A 22,260-nucleotide genomic window follows, 5' to 3' on the forward strand; every position below is an offset into this window, starting at 1 on the left:
ATCATTTTCATGACAGGGTGTGTGTAAGCCTGTAGAATCTTGATCTGATCTGCAAATTCTGGGAAGCTTAGCTCAGGCATGCTGCTTTTACTTGGCACATAGTCCTGTGTTCCAGCTTCACCAGGTAGGTGTTACCAATTGCTAGTGTGCCTGGTACTGCCGCACCAAGTCTCCCTTCACTGCTCATTGATCCATGGCTGATCTCCAGGTTTCAGTGTGAGAATGGAGCAAGGGATGTGCTGGCCGTTGATTCTAGTGGTGTACACCTCCTCCATTCTTTCCAATAGTCCACAGAATCCCAGGACTGCCTAGTCCTGATCATCCTATTTTGGACTGTTACAGTGCTGTGGAATGCCTCTCAATGTGAGGACAAGGCTTCTTTCCACAGGGACAAGATGGTGGTCACTTCTACCAGTGTATAATCGATACATGCATCTGTCACAGTTGATTAGTGAAAACAAGTTCAAAAAGAATTTATTCTTTATAGTAGTACCATCACTGATCTGGTAATTAGCTCCTTCATGAATAGGGCAGTTCATTCAATGGGTCTGTCAGTAAAGGACATTCAGAAAACCCTTGCTGCTTTCAGGGTTTCTTCCTTCAATTGTGGGAGGACAGTAGGTAGTAAACTGCACCTGGTATGATGAGAGCTCATGAGTTTTAGTGTTAATATTGTGGGTTCCCTGTTTTGGTGTTTCCCAACTGTATATCACACTGCTGCCTCCCTGGATGTTTTGTCTTCTTGTCGTGGCAGAAGGTACCCACGGTTTGCCTAGGAGGAAAATGGAAGGTACGATTCAATAAATCATGTTTACAGCAAGCTGCTGCTTGTTGGGGTGGGGGGCAGTCCCCAGGTACTTGTGATGTGCACACTGCAAACTTAACAGAGCCATGAGCATCTATGTCAGATCTGATTATGTGACTTCAGTTAATGTCATGTGATTTTTTTTTTGCTTTAATGTAGCATCTCCAGAAGGGTTGGATGATGTTTTGGACCATAACAGAGGGCATTTAAGAGGGAACCACATTACAGCAGATGTACACTCTGTGGCCACTTTATTAGGTACAGCTGTACACCTGCTTGCTAATATAAATATCTAATCAGCCAGTCATGTGGCAGCAACTCAATGCATGAAAGCACGCAGATGTAGTCAAGAGGTTCAGTTGTTCAGATCAAACATCAGAATGGAGGAGAAATGTGATGTAAGTGACTTTGACCGTTGAATGATTGCTGGTGCCAGACGGGGTGATTTGAGTACCTCAGAAATTCTTGATCTCCTGGGATTTCCATGCACAACAGTCTCTGGAGTTTACAGAGAATGGTGGGGAAAGAAAAACACCAAGGAAAAACATCAAGCAAGCAGCAATTGTGTGGGAGAGCTGTGAGAGAGGTCCGAGGAGAATGGCCAGACTGGTTCAAGTTGACATGAACATGACAGTAATTCAAGTAACCACATGTTACAACAATAGTGTACAGAGGACCATCTCTGAACACATAACACGCTGAACTTTGAAGTGGATGGGATGCAGCAGCAGAAGACCATGAACATACACTCAGTGGCCACTTTATTAGGTACAGGAGGTACATAACAAAGTGACCACTGCATGTAGAGTCACATACACTGAGGACAATGGATTTCTCACCCTTCAAGGGCACTCCTGAAACAGATGGCATTTTAGGACAACCGATAGTTTTATCATCATCATTAATAGGTCCTGTTGTTATAACTAACTGAATTTAAATTGTGCTGTTGCCATGGAGGCATTTGAACTAGCGTCTCTAGAATGTTATTCCAGGCAACTGGGAAACTAGTCTGCTAATTAAGTAAACCTGCAATGAAAGTTGACTACAAGGCTAGAGGATTGTCATTAAATCCAATGCACTTCAAGTTGGAGGGTTCCTTTTGCATTTCGCGTCTCTGCAGGGGATGATGAGACTCAACTTTTGCATTCTGCGGCCCAGGCGAGTTTAACTCAGCCTCATCGGGGTGGGACCTGTCAGTCTCCTTCCTGAAGAAAGAGAAAGGTTGCTCACGGGAGATTCACATTGGCCTCGTGGAGGAGTATTTTTGTGAGGATGAAGGGGATCGTTGGGGAGGACATCCCAGGACTGATGAGGCCAGCCCTTAAAATCAGAGTGAGGAAGACAGCTTTCCATGTTTGGCCTCTCCTAGACTGTTCCCTCTTCCAGCATTGGATGAAAGAACAACCACAAATACTTGTTTAGGAATGTGTCAGAGTTAGGGTATTTTCATTGTTAAAAACTGCCCAGATGCTTTGCATCTTTGAGAAAATAGTCTTAACTACTTCAAGGACCTTATTCATCATTGTGAACAAGTGTGTCAAAATCAGAAGCTGCAAAATTAAAGTGGGATCTCAATGGTTAATGTGTGCACATGCTATATGGATGTGCCTGATTGCTGCTGGGCATTAAATTTGAGAGAACAGCCCTTTTCTGTTAAATTCCAATCCTCAATGCAAGCTTAGTCTCAGTAGTAGCAACAGTAAATCACTAATGTCTGTACTTGCACAGTCTTGAGAAGTTGTACTGTCTTACTAATTGCACAGCTTGATATTCTTTACAGATAGAAGGAGACCTGCAGCTCTCTTCCTCTAACAATAATATTCAGCTGTAAGTAGCTTGGAATGGTTAGGAACCAGCTGAGAGCCAACCTCTTACAAATGGGTTCTGCTGTGAAAGGTCTCCTTGCTCAATTAACAGATTCTCCCAGTTATTTGAATTGGACAACATCCCTGAAAGGAAATGGCAATGAAGTGAAACAAAACCTGAGAAAACAGTGACATTCTTTTCTGTAGGTCCAATATTCTGAACAGATTTTCAGAGTTTCAGTCATTTAATTTAACAAAGCATGCTCCAGTTTTTCCATAATCAGCATGTAGGAAGGAGATTGAAAATTTTGGCTGAGAGGTACTACAACAACTCAATGTCAGTGTGACAAAAGAGCAGATTATTGACCTCAGGACAAGGAAACCTAGTTCATATCAGGGATCAGAGGTGTAGAGGGTCAGCATCTTTAAATTCATCAGTGTTATAATTTCAGAGGACATGTGCTGGGCCCAGTACATACGTGCAATTATAAAAAAATATACAGCAGCACCTCCTTTTCCTCAAGAGTTTATGAAGATTCAGCATGACATCTAAAACCTTGACAAACTTCTATCGCTGTTTGGTGGCGAGCATATTGACTGGTTGCATCACAGCCTGGCATGGAAATACCAATGCCCTTGAATGGAAAATCCTATAAAAAGTATTGGATACATCCCAGTCAATCATGGTTAGAGCAGGTTCCCTTAAATGAGCATGTCTACATGGAGTGCTGTTGCAGGAAAGCAGCGTTCATCATCACGGACCCCCACCACTCAGGTTACGCTCTCTTTTCGCTTCTGCCACCAAGAGGAAGGTACAGGAGCCTCAGGACTCACATCACCAGGTTCAGGAACAGGTTTTACCCCTCAACCATCAGGCTCCAGAACCAAAGGGGGTAAGTTCACTTGCCCATTACTGAACTTTTCCCACAACTAATGGACTCACTTTCAAGAACTCTTCATCTCAGAATTCTTGATATTTTTTTGAGTATTTATTTATTTATTATTATTATTTCTTTTCTTTCTTTGTTTTTGTAACTACACAGTTATTGTCTTTTGCACACTGTTTACTGTCTTTCATTGATTCCGTATGGTTATTGGATTTATTGAGTAAGAAAATGAATCTTACCTTTGTATATGGTGACATGTATGTACTTTGATAATAAATTTACTTTGAACTTTGAAAGTAACTTCAAAACAATAAAAGATTACTTAAAACTGTGGTCTTTTTTGACCAGTCATGCTGCTAGGTGCTGTTGGCATTACGTCAGCTTTGCATACTAACAATCTGCTTACCCTACCTACAATGAATGTCAGCTCCGCACATGCAACGGTGGTGCTAAAGTGGTATCTGATGCAATACCATAGACGGTATAGGAAGTGAAATGGTAGTTTGTCCATATAACTCAATAGCTGAAGTTCTTACCTTGGAATGCAAACTTCAAAATTTACCCATATTGTTCTTTCAACTTTCTTTCCCTGAAAGACTAGTATTGTTCAGAATTTGGTAGAGGATCATTTACAAAGAGTTTTTATTTACTCCCCATGGACAGATCTTGATTGCTATGTGGGCCTAATAGAATTTTGATGCAGTTCCTGGTGGTTGTTCATCTTGAGTTTTACAGGCTCCTTCATTGAATGGGTGTGGTCATTAGAGGCCGTTTAGACATTCCAGTGGTGACTTAATAACAGTGGATGCTCGAATTCTGACTTCATCCATTTTAGCCAAAGGCAATACTTTTTATGACCAATTCAACAAGTTGTTCTTTTTCCACTGTAATAGCACGGAATTTAAACTTTAGATATGAACCTTGTCTTAACAGTGCCTGAGAACGTATTTGTTAAAATAAAAAAAGTCTTGTTGATCAGAGTGACAGGAACTGACTCAGGGCATTCCTATCAGCTGAGACCTGTATTTTCCGTTCAGTGTGAGTTTCGTGAAGGACTTGACTGGACTACAAGCAGAAAGGAATGAGTTGAGAATAAATTTCTTCAACAAAGGCATGGTAAATCTTTGGAATTCTTTACGCACAAGGACTATGAAGACTCAGATGCTCAGTAGATTCAAGGTGGAAATGAGGGAAATGGAAGGATATGGACACTGTGTAGGCACAGGGGATTAGTTTAGTTGGCCGTTTGATTACTAATTTAATTGGTTCAGCACAACATTGTGGGCTGAAGGGCCTGTTCCTGTGTTGTACTCTTCTCTCCTCTTTGTTCTATATTCTATGAATAGGATTTTTGGATGTGATGGGATATGGTGTTGGTAGAGACAAATACTGAATAGAAAAGCGGATGTAAGTGGCTAAGTGATTTACTCTAGTTTTTCTTTCTTTTGTGCCAATCATTTCTACAAAAGAAGAGTATTTTATTCTGTCCTGACTGACTGGAAACTGAAGGGGTGCAATTGACTATCTGATTTCCAGCCGTTCTGATCTCTTCAGTTTTGCACCTTATGTACAAGGGTAAACAGTGAACTATGAATGGGAATTAAATACAATCATCTAGTGATGATTGTCCCAAGATGCCAAGCAACTTCCCTGATGTGGTGCCATAAACTTTAATGGATTGGCTGATCCTAGCATGGTGGTGAGTCTCAGGAATCAATTTCAGTATCACAGAGCTTTTTTAAAAGGAAAATTTAAAGAGGACTGCTAATTCTGCCAACAACATGTATTGCAAAGCACTTGCCTTCTTTCAGTGGCAGGCTGGCAACAATCAACCGGCAGTGAATAACCAGTCAATTTTTCTCAGCCACCTTTTGGACATCAGGTTTACAATTGTCTGGAAAATGGCACTCCTCCCAGTGGTAAGAATGCCAACTCTCATTTCTCAATATAATCTCTTACTGTTAAAGGTGAAAATGAGAATGATGTGTCCTGCAGATAACTTCCAAATGTTTCTCCCTCATAGATGCGTTACGGAGAATGAAACATGTCCACATGGTCTCACGTGGGATCCCCATTACTGCAGATGTGTCACCCCACACGAGCTCTTCAGTTTAGTTGCCAGCAATTCAGAACCAGGTTATGAATTACTTTTATTCATCCATCTATTTAATCATTTCTGTGGGTAGTTTTTCACCCGGAGTGCTGCCAAGGGACAGAGGTTCTAGCTCACAAAGATACCACACAGGAAGTTAGTGAACAAAGTTAGAAGAGGTAGAGCTGTGGTAATTTACTGGAGTTGGTTCCGAATTGGTCAATGGAGAAAGCAAGGTGTGTGTGTTGGGGGTGGGGGGGGGGGGGGGGGCGGGGTTGGATGTGTGGAGTGAACTGATTGAAAGCAGGGCTGTGGGAGCCACAGCAAATACCCAGGTCCACTGAAGACACAAGGCTGGTGGGAACTGGGATGCAAAGAGTCATCGAGAACTACAGCACAGAAACAAGCCCTTTTGCTCATCTAATCCATACCAAATTATTCTGCCTAGTCTCATCAACCTGCACCTGGACCATAGCCCTCCATATCCCTCCCATCCATGTACTTACCAAACTTCTCTGAAGTCAAACCCACATTCACTACTCACTTTCTATACAGTCACTACCCTCTGAGTGAAGAAGTTCCCCCTCATGCTCCCCTTAAACATTTCACTTTTCACCCTTAACCCACAATCTCTAGTTCTAGTCTCAGTGGAGAAAAGCTGGCTTGCATTACCCTATCTATAATAATTTTGTATACTTCCGTCAAACCTTCCCTCACTGTCCAACACTCCAGGCAATAAAGACCCTGGGAATTTATCTATGCTTTAGGTCATTTATCAAGAGCCTCAAAGAGATTTGAAAAGGATGAGGACAGAACTGTGGCCTGGAGAGAGCAAGGCAGAAGGATCTAATGTGAAAAGACGAGAGCTCCTGCAATTTGCTCCAAAACTCTTGCCAGAAGAAGTGTTCAAGGGCAAAATGTAAAGGACACTTTGACATGCACACGGATAGTGAAGGTCTTGAACAGGGGTTTCCAACCTGGGCTCCACGCTTCCTTGCTTAATGACATTGGTTCATGGCACAAAGGTTGGTAACCCCTGGTTTAGAGGTACATGTGCCAAACACTGACAAATGGGACCAGCTCAGATGGGCATCTTGGTCAGTATGGATGAGTTGGGCTGAAGGGCCTATTTCTGTGTTGTACGAATCACTACCAAGCTGAATTCAGGACAATGGGGAGCGAGTACAGGTGCTTGGGCTCTGATCATATTGAATGGTGAGGTAGGATTGAGAAACCAGGTGACTTACTTCTGCTGTTATTTTCTTGTGTCCCATAGAATAAACAAGTTCCTGAAACATTAGTGCAATTAATGAGCAGATTCTGTAAAACTGAAAGACACATAAGAAAGAAACTTCCCATTACTGTACATGACGTTATTACAATATTCATTGTGCTGCAGTAGATATAAAATAACTATACTCAGGGGTATCCTTGGAATTTGTGCTGCAGTCAAAATAAATGACCGCAATTATCAGAACTTAATTAAATGAAAATAAACAATGTGAGTTGTGTAGTACAGCACTGAATGTAGACACAGCAAAGGTGATCTGGCATTCCAGTGCAGAATTATAAAATAAATGGGGGGAAAAAGTAGTACAAAGTTTTTTTCTGCTTGAATCCTACTTTCTCGGCTTGTATGTAAGGCATGCCGTCGAGTGGAGGTATGATATGCAGGTTCAGGAGACAAAACACAGGATGGAGAGAGGAAATAACTAAAGGATTACTTCTCTGTTGATTGTTCCAACCTGTTACATAAAGGAAGGTGCTTGCTGAAAGCTAGGAACAGCTCATCATTGGCTCTAAACTGGTGGGGGGAGGGCAATGGGAAGGGGGAAAGAAAAATAAAGTTGAATCAGACAAAGTCAGTCTGAACTGGTGGACATTAAAAATATTGAACATCTCTTCTGTGGACTTGACAGATGACGACGAGGGTGAAGTGGCTGACTTTTGTGGGCCCTACATGCTATTTGATGAAGATTCATGCGGCTGTGTGTGCATGAACAGGCTGTCATCGTCAAGCTGTGGCCCCAACAAAGAATTCGACGAGAGCACCTGCAGATGTGTCTGTAATAACGTGCACCACCGAAGCTTGTGCGAACCAGGGAAGGAATGGGATGCAGATGCTTGTGAGTGCGTGTGCAGGAAGAAATGCCCAAGACATCAACCCTTGAATACCGATAAATGCACCTGTGAATGCACAGAGTCAGTAGCTTCATGCTTTCGCAAAGGAAAGAAGTTTGACCCACTGACATGCAGGTGATCAAAGATAAGCTAATCATTTCTTCATGGCTAATACCTGCAGTACTTTTTAATTTTAAATATATTAATTGACATCAATTCAAAGACAGGCAGTTATATTTGAAGATGGTTTTGGATCTAGGTATTTCTGTGGTGGGAATGAATCTTGAAGTAGTGTAAGGCCACTGTATCTGAGATTCCATAGGAACAGGAACAGCAGATAATGGTCAGAACAATGGGAGTAATTTTCCTATTGTTCTTCAATACAGTACCCTCATTTAACTTCTCAGTCAAATATCACATACCATCCCCTAGATTATTGTGCTCATGGATATGTTGTGTTCCATCTCAAAGGCAAAAATAAATAAATAAAAATAAGGACTCTCTGAAGAAATCCCTTGGTGCCTGTCACATTGACCATCGCTGGTGGTCTAATCTAGCCTCTGATCGCGAGGTCTGGCGACACACCATTCACCAGTCTGTCTCCTCCTTTGAGAACGCACGCAGGGCTGGCATTGAGGACAAAAGGAGAAGGAGGAAGAACCGTGACACAGCAGTACCAAACCCAGAACAGAATTCCCCTTGCAACCGGGCCTGCCTGTCCCATATTGGCCTCATCAGCCACCAGTGAGCCTGCAGAAGACGTGGGCAGCCCCCTTCCTAAATCTTCGTTCGTGAAGCCAAGCCATGATATATAAAGCCTACCTCTGACTTCTCCCCTTAACTTTCCTCAACTCACCTTAAAATAGAAGTCCTCTGGTATTGCCCATTGTCACCCTGGGGAAAGACTGTCCGTTATATCTATGCCTCTCAGAATCTTACATGCCTTTACTAAGTCACCTCATCTTGCTTTGCTGTAAAGAAAAAAGCCCTAGCTCATTCAGTCTTTCCATGAGACAAGTTCTCTCATCCAGCCTCCAGGAAATCTTTTCTGCACACCTCTCTAAAGCTTTCACATCCTTCCTATAATGAGGTGACCAGAACTGAACTCAATACTCCAAGTGTGATCTAACCAGAGTTTTATAAAGCTTCAACATAACTTCATGGCTCTTGAACTGAATCCCAACCAACGAAGGCCAACACACCAGAGGCCTTTTTTAGCCACTCTCTAAATTTGTACAGCAACTTTGAGGGATCTATGAATTTGGATCTCAAGATCCCCCCATTCCTCCTCACTGCTAAGAATCTTGCCATTCACCTTCAAGTTTGAAAAGGTCACCTTGAAGGACTGCACTCTAATGTAAAATCCTTTCTTTATCACAAAAGAATACTATTAATTCTAAGGAAATTCTAGCCACATAAGAGTGACATTGGGGTGATCAGTGGTACTGCAGGTGAACTATCTCACAGCTGTAGTAATCTGGGTTTAATTCTGACCTCTGGTGCTATCTGTGTGGAATTTGCATGTGCTTTCAGGGTCCACACAGATTCCCCCCCCCCCGCCCCCACCTCGAAGGTCCTCTTTTTATTACCCCATAAAATAAATACGTGGAATGGAAAATTAATCGCAACCCAGTCGAAGTGGGTGATAGGTGAATTGGGAGGGGTTAGGAGAGGACCAGCATGGATTTGATGGGCCAGATATTGTCCTGCCACACTGTAAATAAATTTAAAAAAAATAATTTTGGAAAGTAACAAAAGAGAATAGCACTGGCAACAAATTTTTTGAACGTGTTGCTTCCTCAGAATTTTATTTTGTTTATGATAGACTGCTTGTGGTTGAACCCAAATATAATTTCAGACTTCCTGTATCATATAGGAATTTGGAGAAATAAGAAATTAACTTTTATTGAATATAATGTGTTTAATTGCATAAGTGCTGATGCTTTGCAACAGTTTAATCAGGCTAAAAATGTTTTGCTGATGATTTTAATTTCTGCTCAGTGTCTGAGGCTTCTTACTTAAGTGTCTAACAATAATCATCCACTATTAACCAATTCCAGTTGCCCTGATACTGTTTCTCCATGACTGCAATGTCCTGGTAAAACCTTTCACTATATGCATCACTGACTTGCAGGAAAGAAGTCTAAATGGAACCCAGAACATGAATTTTTAGTGACAAGTTGAACTTCATGATTTTGTATGCTTGAAGCATCTTGTCAATATCTGCACATAGTTTGGTGCTCTGTAGTTGCCAAGAAAATTTTCAACGACATCCTTGAACGCCATGCATGCTATTTTCTCTGGTCCTACTGGAAGTTTTCTGACTTGCCTGTCATTGGTAACCTGTTTGATTTGTGGACCAACAATATACCTTCCTTAATCTTGGCATCAGTTATTCTGACTTGAATTATGAATTCAAATAACAAATATAGGCTTTTTTAAAAAAGGGTGTGTAATAGGGAAACTTCATGGTGATTTTCGAGATCAGCAGCACAAAATCCATAAGATACATCCAAAAGTATTCAGAAAGCAAAATCTTTGTTGTCCAGTGTAATCAGAATTAGTCAAGACTGTTAGTGTAATTGCAAATGTCACTCCACTCTTCACAAAGGGACAGAGGCAATTAGTCTAACTTCACTGGTTGGGAAGGTGTTGGAGCCGATTGTTAGGGATGTAGTTTTGGGGTACTTGGGAGATGCATGATGAAATAGGATGTAAACAGCATGGTTTCCTTAAAGGAAAATCTTGCCTGACCCATCTGTTGGAATTCTTTGAAGAAATAACAAGCAGGATACACAAAGGAGAACTGGTGGATGTTGGGTATTTGGATTTTCAGAAGGAATTTGTTAAGGTGCCACACATGAAGATACTTAACAAGCAATGAGCCCATGGTATTACAGGAAAGACTCTAACATGGAAAAAGCAGTGGCACATTGGCGGGAGGCAAAGAGTAGGAATAAAAGGAGCCTTTTCTTTTTGGCTGTTATTGACTAATGGTGTTCCACAGGTGTCTGTGTTGGGACCGATTCTTTTTATATCAGTGATTTGGATGATATAATTGATGGTTTTCTGCAAAGTTTACAGACAGTACAAATGTAGGTAAAAGGACAGGTAGTATTGAGAAAGTAGAAAGGCTACAGAAGGACTTAGATTCAAAGAACGGGCCAAGGAATGGCAGATGGATTACAGTGTCGGGAAGCATATGGTCATGCAATTTGGTCAAAGAAATGAAAGACTTGACAATTTTCTAAATGGAGAGAAAATACAGAGAACAGAGATTCAAAGGGACTTGGGAGTCCTTGTGCAGGTTTCCCTAAAGGTTGAGTCTGTGGTGTGGAAAGCAAATGTGATGTTAGCATTCATTTCAAGAGGCCTAGAATATAAAAGCAAGGATGTAATGTTGAGTTTTTCTAAAACACTGGTGAAGCCTCACTTGGAGTATTGTGAGCAGTTTTGGGCCCCTTAACTTAGAAAGGATGTGCTGAAACTGGAGAGGGTTCAAAGGTGGTTTATGAAAATGATTCCAGGATTAAACAGCTTGCCCTTTGAAGAGCGTTTGATGACTCTGAGCGTGTATTCACTAGAATTCAGAAGAATGAGGGGTGACCTAATTGAAACCTATCAAATGGTGAAAAGCCTTGATAGAATGTATGTGGTGAGGATGTTTCCTTTGGTGGGAGTGTCTAAGACCAGGGAACACAGCCTCAGAACAGAGGGGTATCCTTTTAGAATGGCAATGAGGAGGAATTCCTTTAGTCAGAGAGTGGTGAATCTGTGAAATCCGTTGCCACAGGCAGCTGAGGATGCCAAGTCTTTGTGTGTATGTAAGGCAGAGGTTGATAGATTCTTGATTGGTCAGGGCATGAGGGATATGGGGGAAGGCAGAGGATTGGGGCTGAGAGGAAAAATGAATCAGCCATGATGGGCCAAATGGCTTAATTTTGCTCCTATATCTTATGTTCTAAGATGGGGGCAGGTGGTGTAGGTGGTCTTGGATTCTAAAATTTCCTTACGAAGCAATCGTTTTCCACTCTCACTACCACACTACTCTTTAAAAGCTTTTCCTTGCAATCCCCTTGCCACTTTTCCAGATTTTTAAATTGCCTTCGAACTATCTCTGTTTACCACATCTAACCATTAATTAGTCAAAATGTGCAGAGTTAATAAATCAAGATGTGTTATTAACAAGTTATGCGGATGGTCCAAATTACATTTATGCAATTTGTTAATTATCTATTTTCTCTTCTGTGGGAAAAATACAGGTGCTACAGGTTGCCTTGCAGAACCCAAGTGAGGCAGTGCCACTCAGGCCTTTACTTCAGTCATTACGTCTGCAGTTGCCTCCCACTATACATGAAGGAATATCAAACTGAAGACTGATGCACAAACTGCTTTCGACTTGCCTTGCTTCATCAATGAAGAACTTAATTTTCCAGCCTGCAGCACTTACAAACTACTTTTATTTTTTTTGGATTCTACAGTCTAGTAGGTATGCTGAGCACTGAAATGTGTCCGAGACAGTGTGAAGAAAGTGGGTATTGGTCCTTGTTTTAGAATAAAACATTCAGCTCAATTTCATTATGCACAATTGATTGGTGTGATTACCAATATTATTACAAATGCCCAGATAAATGTGTTTCCATTAATTAATGTACGTTTCTTGGTACAGAGTGAATCAGTTGTGGGGAAAAATAGACTTTTGGTATTGATCAGCTGTTGGCATGAAATATATTGTCTTATGCAAAACAATGCTTTTATTGACACAAGATGATTATGCTACTGGAAATGAGTCCTAATGCTTCAGAAATAGATATGATGTTTTGTAAATCTTATAATAGCTTAAGCAATATCATGAGTTTACCAATTGTAAGCAAAAAAAGTTGCAGCCTCGTCTTTTACAAAGGTACATTTATAATCTAAAGTATATAAATTGCGACATAACTATTGCTGTTGAGAGAAGTTTTCAATTTTCCAAGCACACCTTATATGCACGTGAAATGAGCAAAGGAGAAAAAGGCTGAAGCATAATGCACAGCTATAGAAACGGACCGATAAATTGAGTTGGTTAATTTATCCTACTCAGCATATCATGTGTAATGTGCATTTGCAATTCGCTACTAGGTATTTATGCAGTGGAAATGGGAAATGCTCTTAAATTATCAGGGGGTGTAACAAAATCTATTAAACTGCTGCAATTCTCTCTAACAATTGAAACAAGACCAATAGCTTATCTCAATTTCTTCCTTCAACAGAGAGGAAACAGTTAACTTATGTCTTGAGTCATTAATACATCTAGACAGCCATGTGTAACATTTCTCATTATAAACATTCTAAAGGCTATTTAAAAACCACATCTAACTTCAATATAGAGTGTAGAAGCGTAGATTCCACAGATTAGAGAATTCCACATCTTCTTTACAAAATTTCAAGGTGATCGCAGTCTTGTCATGAATTATCAAGCTATTTAATATGGTAGTTGCCCCTTTTGGAAGTAAATTATTTTAGTGGTTGTTCTATAATTATAAACTTCACTTTAAAAAAAAAGCCATGGTTCTGTAAATATCTAAGATTGCATTTTAATTCCTTAATGGTTAACAGTCATGCTAAATATATTTTCCTTTCTTTTCCAATCTCTCATTATCCATAGAAGCAGCTCTAGGAAGATGTACATCAACTGCATGGTTGAAACTTCACAAATTTCCCCTCCCCTGATCAGATATTCTGCCCTTTGGTCAGCAGCTTCCTAACACAATGTAGTTGAGATCAATAACACTGAAAATCAATCTTGGGTGTTTCTGGAACATAAAGCCTAAAGGAATGTGTCCAATAAATCTTTAAAATACTAATAACTTCATGTGTGAAGGATGCTTCTTTTGTGTGGGGTAGGCCAGGATCAGGCTACAGAGGAAAGTATTTAGGAGCGAAATGAGAAATTAAAAAAAAATAGATATATATAGTATATACGTGGTGCATTTATGAAATACCATGAAAGGGTATAGGAAGAAAACGCAAATATGGTATTGCGATAGATCAGCTGTAATTTTATGGACTGGCAAAATGGGCTCAGAAGGCTGAATGGCCTTTTCCTGCTCCTATTTTATGTTTCCATCAACGTTGTTTTAGACATTTAAATAAAATCTAGCACAAGAATCATTTCAGTTTTGAATAGGAAGATTACATTAATAATCTGTAATGGTCAAGCTTCGCTTCTTACACATTCCTACTTCATGTATTACATCCTTCCATTCACTATAAAACTAAATTTTATTAGCTTCTCAAAGGTTTGTGAGTTCCCCATATTTACTCATACGCTTTTGATATGCCATAAAAATGGCTAAAATGATACAAACCTGAAACAGTGGAAGTTGTCAGTAATTGATAGGCCTGCCACATTGGAAATGGTGCCTTCACAGTAACAAGCTCTTGTCTTTGTTCCACATTACTGTTTTTCCCTCAACCACCCCTCCAACCCCAAAAAAAATTCTTTGGTGAAGCAATTTTCCTGTTTCCTTCCAAAAGTTGTTGTTGAATCTGCTTACAAAACTTTTATGTTTTGTGTTCCAGAAAATAACTTGCTGTGTTTTTCTTTTTTTTTGGCAATTATCTTAAGCCTGTTCACTCTCGTTACCAAGATTCCTGCATTTCTCATATATTTCCAAATATTCATTCTTTCAAGTACAAGAGATAACAAGTTTACTCATGTCTTCAGATTTGAGAGGGTTGCTATTCTGCATTGACCTCTATGGCAACAATCATTTCACTTACCTATTCACAATGATATAGAAATTGATAACAATTATATTTAAAACTTTGTGTTAATTTGGCTTGTCTCAAGCTTCTGAAAGTATCAGGGAGTCAGATATAGGCTGGTAAGGGTTATTCAGAAAAGTATCTGGGTAACTATAATTTTGTTTTCTTATGGGATGAGAGGGACAGTAGGAAGGAATAATTGGAAGAAGGGAATCAAATTAACAGGGGTCTCAGTCAGAGTGGGACAGTTTGAAATCTGTGCTCACTCATTGATTAAAAGTTCACTGTTTTAAATGCAGAGTTTTTCTTTTAAGAACAGGAAGAGTTTACTTTTTAAAGAGTTCATTGTGAACAGCTGCACTTAACAGATCAGGGTGTCCCAAAGTTTAGTTCTGTACTGAGTTACACCTCAGCCTTCCAGAATAAGGGATTTGGATGTGGTTGCTTATCCTGATTCAGTCAATCTTGCAAGGACTATCTACAGGGCAAAGATTGGTCTTTGTTCCTGTCAGTTCTCGAGTTCAATCGTGTCAAACTCACCTGAAGGCTCCCATGTGAATAATGATTCACTGGGTAAGGCATAGGAGGGCAAGTTGTTCTTGCAGAATTATAATTCAACAAGTTGGCAAGAGAACAGGATTTTGTTTCAAACCTTCTTTATAACCAGTGCTTTGTGATGCCACTCTTTTCTAATATCTTATGACGTGAGGAATATTTGCAACAGCCGATTTCAAACTTGTGACCAATGCTGTCCCAGGGTCAGTAATAATTAATACTGCCTATTTGGTTTCTGTTATTAACACATTAAAAGCAATCACAAATTATTAGCAGCAGCATTCCAAACGTACAGATATAGCAAAAGAAAATTCCTCCATGCTCTTGGTTATACTATGGGTAATTATCTATACAGAAGCTGTGAACAATTCTATTAAACAAATTTACTTTATAAAAAACAAATTGTATATTTATTGCTGGCTCAATTTAATTCTGTGTTTTAATATGTGTATTGGATGTTTTTTTAACCATGGAATAAGTTTTTTTTAAATAAAAGTATTATATTTGTAAATGTGTTTGTACTTGTTCAGCACTAGCAATAGAGATGAGCAGGGATGAATACTTGGGTGTCTTTAAAATACATATTTAGAATAAATAACTAATTATTTTGCATTCCTCACAGCAAGGGAACATTATTTTTTTCTGGGAGGGAGTGAAAGAGGTGTGGAGGAAACACCCAAAAAAAGCTTGAACTATGGTAGCTCATGAACTGATAGGCCAAGATTTCTTCACTCCCCATGTGCCTCCCCCCCCCCCCCCCCCAATGCCTGAGCTCAAAGTATGCATTGTTACTGCAAACAAACCACTTGCCATAGCTCTGGAATAAAGTCTTCACGAACAAATTCACCACTAGGAGAGTATGGGGCATTTATAAACATGCACTGGTCACAAAGGAGATTATGTTTAACAAAATAACACCGATGAAGGGAAAAAGAATCAAACAATCTCAGATTCAGATTTGAATCACCATCTGAAAATGCCAAATAACATGCTGCTAAACATAAAATTCAGTCTTCAAATGAAGATCGTGTTGAATGCAGCTTTTGCAAACCAGTTTCAATGCTGTGGTCTTTTTTTCACTTTTAGTTTGATAAAAATAAGATACTCAAAAGACCAATTGACATTTCCTTTCACATTCATCCATTTTATGCAGTTTCCTGCATGATTCCAATTACCTGAGTTTTAACATATCACACACATGTATTAATAAGTGTTTTATATTGCACAATGCAGGGAATTGATACTGTTCCAATATTCTCTTTTGGTGAGATGACCTCGAATGTGTGGAGGAATCAATACTCCATTGCAACATGGGTTAAGTTAAGCTTTCAAGAATATCAAACAGCATCTTATATGGACTAAGGAATTTATGAACTCAGGAATATAGAAATTCCAAACAAAGCATAAAGCTTCTCTTAAACCAGGGGTTCCCAATCTGGGGCCCACAGAGCCCTCAGTTATTGGTAGGGGTCCATGGCATAAAAAACATTGCGAACCCCTGCCTGAAACTGAATGTTTTTGACTTCAGTATAAGTGGCATCAATGCTTAATCAGTAAAATCAATGATACAATAAAAACTATTCCATACATTCTGAATGAACCATCTTCACTGATGTTACCGATCAATCTCTAAGCAACTACTTTAGGAGATGAACTTGGCTATCTAGAAAATGAGGAGTAATACACACAAAATGCTGGAGGAACTCAGCAGGTTAGGCAACATCTCAGAAAGGGAATAAACAACCAAGATCCTTCATCAGGACTGGAAAGGAAGGGGGAAGAAGCCAGAATAAGGTGATGGAGGGAAGGAGTACAAGCTGGAAGGTGATAGGTGAAGCCAGGTGAGGAGGAGGGAGGGTGGATGGGGGACAGAATGAAGTGAGAAGCTAGGAGGCGATAAGTGGTAAAGGGCTGAAGAAGGAGGAATCTTACAGGACAGTGGACAATAGAAAGGGGAGGAGGAGGAGAAAATGTGGAGGCAATCGCCATGGCTGTTACATTGTTTTCATAGATATTAAATATGATAGAATGTGGAGTTATATTTAAGAGTAAGAATCAATGGGGAAGCTGCAAGGTCGCATGAATGATGCTACATGCAAAAATGTGAAGACTCCATTTATCTTATTGTCTAACTTCCTCCGTATCAGCAGTCTGACTTCGCCACATGAAGAAACAAAGATTTTTGAAATTGGCAAAATAACTGCACTTGCCTAGCTTGAGCAATCAGGAAATACTTTGGCCAGATGGACTACAAGGGGTTCAAATAGGTTGTTCGCCACCATCTTCTAAAGGTGAATTAGTAATAGGCAATAAAAGTCATGGCTTGTCTGCAAAAGTGTTCATGTCAGGAAAATCATTGGCAGAAGATTAGAAAGCCAAAATAGCAGAACGATACAAATGTTGTCGCAGAGCAGTTTCAAGCTAATTAATTATCTTTGAGATGCAGTCATGATTCTCAAGGATGGGAACAGCACAGACATCAAATGCAGTGCTCTTCAAAGGATGGGACTGGTGTGTGTTGATGGAGCACTGAGGCATGTATAGTGTGAGGCTGCTGCATCACCTTAGAGCTCTGATGTTTGCTTTCCCAACCTGAAAAGACAACAGTTCTATTCACTGGTAGTAATACTTACCTGATGAGATCAAAGCACTAGACTTAGATGACAAGAGTCCTTTATGGTATCTGATGAAGAGCCTAGAACAAAGCTATCTGTTGCCATGAGCTAAAAGTTTACAGAAAGAGGATAAGAAATCACAAACACATAATATTTTAATTAAATAGAGTACCGAATAAATACATGTCAAATCATTTGCCTTAACTATTTTCAATAAACACGTTAAGCCAGCTCTTCAGTCTCGCTCTCTGTGTTAAGGTGTGCTATTCCAAGTCTGTACAAACTATCTCGAATCACCACCTCTCCAGGCTGGCAACTTTGCAAGACTTCACTAATTTGTTGGTTTACAATGTCTCTGCTGGTGAGGAAGTCAACCAAGCGATTGTATAAATAGTAGTAAGTTGCATTTTCAAAAGTAATTGATTTTTGTCGAATATTATTTACTTTACTGCTTGGAATAGTTTTGAGGATGTCATTATATGGCTTAAGTTCATCGCAAAGGCCAATAGAGTGATGTCTTGTCATCACATTCTTCTCTGTGTTCTGATCTGCATCATTGCATACAATTCTATGGACACTGGACCTGGTTATAGGATGCTGGATGCTATTTTCTGACAGAGACATGTCCACGGTATAATGTTGATCGAGTAGCTCTGGACAGGAAACATACTGGAAATAGAATTGTACACAAGAAATAACATATTCAGCAATGAGTTCCAGTAAGATTGCTGTTAGCCATTTTCCAAAAGCAGTAACGCTATGTATTTGGCTATTATATATACACAAAAGTATTTGGCTCAAATAAAAAGGCAGAAGGACTCCTTTGGATTTTTTGGATAAAGGGAGGATAACAAAGGCAATCATTGGCAACAAGAGTGGAAATAAAAGTATCCTACTTTTATGTTGCCTTTCATCTTTGGTATGTCCTGAGCTATACAGCCAATGAATGTTTGTAAAAGAATAACTGCAGCCACCAATTACCAAATGTGTCACTTCCGCCTTTGCAAACAAGTCTTCGGGCTTAGATTTGACTCTGTAGCCTCTCTTTCAAAGTCCAAGCAGATATGTTAATGCCATATCAAAGAGATGTGCTTCAAAAAGGTTAATGGAGAGGAAGGTGCAATGGGTTTGGTGAAAGCATTATAGGGCCTGCTACCCATCAGCAGCTAAGGGTAAGGTGAAGGAATTCTACAGGGCTCATAAGCAGAAATGAAAAGGAGGACTTGGGAAAATTTCAAGGTGTAGAAATACATAGCAAAACAAGCTGAAGGCAAAATCATACATTAGAATTATACAATAAGCTTGAATTAAGAATCATGGGATATAAGTTATATTCCTGTGTTCTAATCTGTTTTGGAATGTGCAAGGAATTTTAAAAAACTATTCACAGACAACGCTTTCAATTTCTGGTTATTGTAATAGGCAGAAATAGTACAAACCTTTGGAGGCTCCAATGGATCTGAAAAACAGCCTTGCTTATTTTCCCACATTTGCCCTGTGATTTCTGGATACCGCACATCTGCATTTAATGCGACTTGTGGAGCCATGTCAACAACATATACAGGTGGCCAGTAGCGTGAAGAAACCAGCAGGTCAACATGATCACGTGCAGATTCCCTTCTCACGAGGTATTTTGATCCACAAACCACCTAGTTAAAAAATTTAAGAGGGTTACTGAAAATGGTGGCCAGCAACGCCAAACTAGCAATATGAAATGAGGAATTATGAGGAATTTGCTTTGATAGTATATTTCACAACCCTGAAGTATCTAAATGATAAACTACCGAACTATATTGATTACTGCAGTGGTAGGAAATCCAGCAGCTAATTTCCGCATAATATTAGAATAACGGTATAATTTAGCAGTCAGCACGACACTATTACAGCTCAGGACATTCTGAAGTTGTGTTCCGGCGCTGTCTGTAAGGAGCTTGTATGTTCTCTCTGTGACCACATGGGTTTCCTCGCACAGTCTAAAGATGTACTGGTAATGGTAAGAATAATGGTAGCTTAGCCATTAGCACAACACTATTACAGCTCAGAGTGTTCCAGATTTCAGAGTTCAATTCCAGTGCCATCTTTAAGGAGCTTGTATTTCTACTTTATATAGGCCATGTATTTATCATATCATTCCTGCTTTTACTATATGTTAGTGTTATTTTAGGTTTTATGTGCTATTTGGTATGATTTGATGGGTTTTTTTTTGGGTCTGGGAACACTCAAAAATTTTTCCCATATACATTAATGGTAATTGCTTCTTTGCTTTATGCCATTTTGGCTTACAAAAGGTTTCATAGGAACGCTCTACCTTCAGATAGTGAGGGAAACCAGTACAGTATTAAAAAAAGCAGTCCCAACACCGACACCTGCAGAACAACACTAGTCACTGGCAGCCAACCAGAAAAGGATCCTTTTATTCCCACTTACTGCTTCCTACCAGTCAGCCAATGCTCCAACCATGCCAGTAACTTTCCTGTAATACCATGGGCTCTTAACTTGGTAAGCAGCTTCATGTGTGGCATCCTGTCAAAGGCCTTCTGAAAATCCAAGTATACAACATCCACCACATCCCCTTACCAATCCTACTTGTAATCTCTTTAAAGAATTCCAACAGGTTCATCAGGCAAGATTTACTCTCAAGGAAACCATGCTGACTTTGTCCCATATTGTTACCAAGTACTACGTAACCTTATTCTAAACAACTGATTCCCATAATTCAACCTTTCACCCCCATTTGTCACTCTCCTGAGAATTTAAATGATCTTCTCATCCTGAAACAACAGGAATTCTGCAGATGCTGCAAATTCAAGCAACACACATCAAAGTTGCTGGTGAACGCAGCAGGCCAGGCAGCATCTCTAGGAAGAGGTACAGTCGACGTTTCAGGCCGAGACCCTTCGTCAGGACTAACTGTCCTGACAAAGGGTCTCGGCCTGAAACGTCGACTGTACCTCTTCCTAGAGATGCTGCCTGGCCTTCTCATCCTGATCTGCCTGCCATTCAGGAATTTGTTAAAAGCCTGACTAAAATTCAGGTAAACTACCTCAAATATACTGTCTCATCATCGCTCCTTGAGACTTCCTTAAAAAAGAAAACTACTATTCAGATATGACCTTTCCTATATTGATTATTCCTTTCTAAATTACTTTTAACACACACAAACTGCTGAAGAAACTCAACAGGCCAGCAAGCACCTACGGAGAGGAAGAAAGAGTTGGCATTTTGGCCTGAGACCTTTCATCAGGACTGAATTGTCCACAGTTTGTGTTAAGTTTATAATTATGTCTCTGAGAATTGATCCCAATAACTTACACCATTCATCATCATAGAACACGGAACATGGAATAGTACAGCACAGTACAGGCCCTTCGGCCCACAATGTTGTGCCAACCCTTAAACCCTGCCTCCCATATAAACCCCCACCTTAAATTCCTCCATATACCTGTCTAGTAGTCTCTTAAATTTCACTAGTGTATCTGCCTCCACCACTGACTCAGGCAGTGCATTCCACGCACCAACCACTCTCTGAGTAAAAAACCTTCCTCTAATATCCCCCTTGAACTTCCCACCCCTTACCTTAAAGCCATGTCCTCTTGTATTGAGCAGTGGTGCCCTGGGGAAGAGGCGCTGGCTGTCCACTCTATCTATTCCTCTTAATATCCTGTATACCTCTATCATGTCTCCTCTCATCCTCCTTCTCTCCAAAGAGTAGAGCCCCAGCTCCCTTAATCTCTGATCATAATGCATACTCTCTAAACCAGGCAGCATCCTGGTAAATCTCCTCTGTACCCTTTCCAATGCTTCCACATCCTTCCTATAGTGAGGCAACCAGAACTGGACATAGTACTCCAAGTGTGGCCTAACCAGAGTTTTGTAGAGCTGCATCATTACCTTGCTACTCTCAAACTCTGTCTCTCGACTTATCAAAGCTAACACCCCATAAGTTTTCTTAACTACCCTATCTACCTGTGAGGCAACTTTCTGGGATCTGTGGATATGTACCCCGAGATCCCTCCGCTCCTCCACACTACCAAGTATCCTGCCACTTACTTTGTACTCTGCCTTGCAGTTTGTCCTTCCAAAGTGTACCACCTCACAATTCTCCGGGTTGAACTCCATCTGCCACTTCCCAGCCCACTTCTGCATCCTATCAATGTCTCTCTGCAATCTTTGACAATCCTCTATACTATCCACAACACCACCAACCTTTGTGTTGTCTGCAAACCTGCCAACCCATCCCTCTACCCCCACATCTAGATCGTTAATAAAAATCACAAAAATCAGAGGTCCCAGAACAGATCCTTGTGGGACACCACTAGTCACAATCCTCCAATCTGAATGTACTCCCTCCACCACGATCCTCTGCTTTCTACAGGCAAGGCAATTCTGAATCCACCTGGCCAAACTTCCCTGGATCCCATGCCTTCTGACTTTCTGAATAAGCCTACCCTGTGGAACCTTGTCAAATGTCCATATAGATCACATCCACTGCACTGTGGCACTTCTCTTCCTGACGAACTTAATGTATTCTATGCAAGATTCGAACAGAAAAGGAGCGTCCCGCTCCCCCTGGATGAACTGGACCTGCTGGCACCGAGATTCATCGTCACTGAGGAGGACGTTAGAAGGG

General features: G+C 40.3%; 2 protein-coding genes across 2 annotated transcripts in view; one reads left to right on the forward strand and one right to left on the reverse strand.

Moving 5' to 3' along the window:
- The window catches only part of LOC140200542 (vascular endothelial growth factor C-like), an 81,794-nt gene extending 66,311 nt beyond the window's left edge, over positions 1–15,483 (forward strand). The window contains exons 5-7 of the mRNA XM_072264026.1: positions 5,521–5,633; positions 7,509–7,845; positions 11,973–15,483. Of these exons, the coding sequence (XP_072120127.1) occupies positions 5,521–5,633; positions 7,509–7,845; positions 11,973–12,090 (568 nt within the window). The 3' untranslated portion in view covers positions 12,091–15,483. The remainder of the gene's footprint in view (positions 1–5,520; positions 5,634–7,508; positions 7,846–11,972) is intronic.
- A 2,284-nt stretch (positions 15,484–17,767) lies between these two features.
- LOC140200543 (HMG domain-containing protein 3-like) overlaps positions 17,768–22,260 on the reverse strand; it is a 98,599-nt gene continuing 94,106 nt past the window's right edge. Inside the window, 2 exon segments of the mRNA XM_072264027.1 lie at positions 17,768–18,299; positions 19,070–19,279. Coding sequence (XP_072120128.1) covers positions 17,853–18,299; positions 19,070–19,279 — 657 coding nt within the window. The 3' untranslated portion in view covers positions 17,768–17,852.

The sequence above is a fragment of the Mobula birostris genome, chromosome 7 (genome assembly GCF_030028105.1).
Source record: "Mobula birostris isolate sMobBir1 chromosome 7, sMobBir1.hap1, whole genome shotgun sequence".
Lineage (NCBI taxonomy): Eukaryota > Metazoa > Chordata > Chondrichthyes > Myliobatiformes > Myliobatidae > Mobula > Mobula birostris.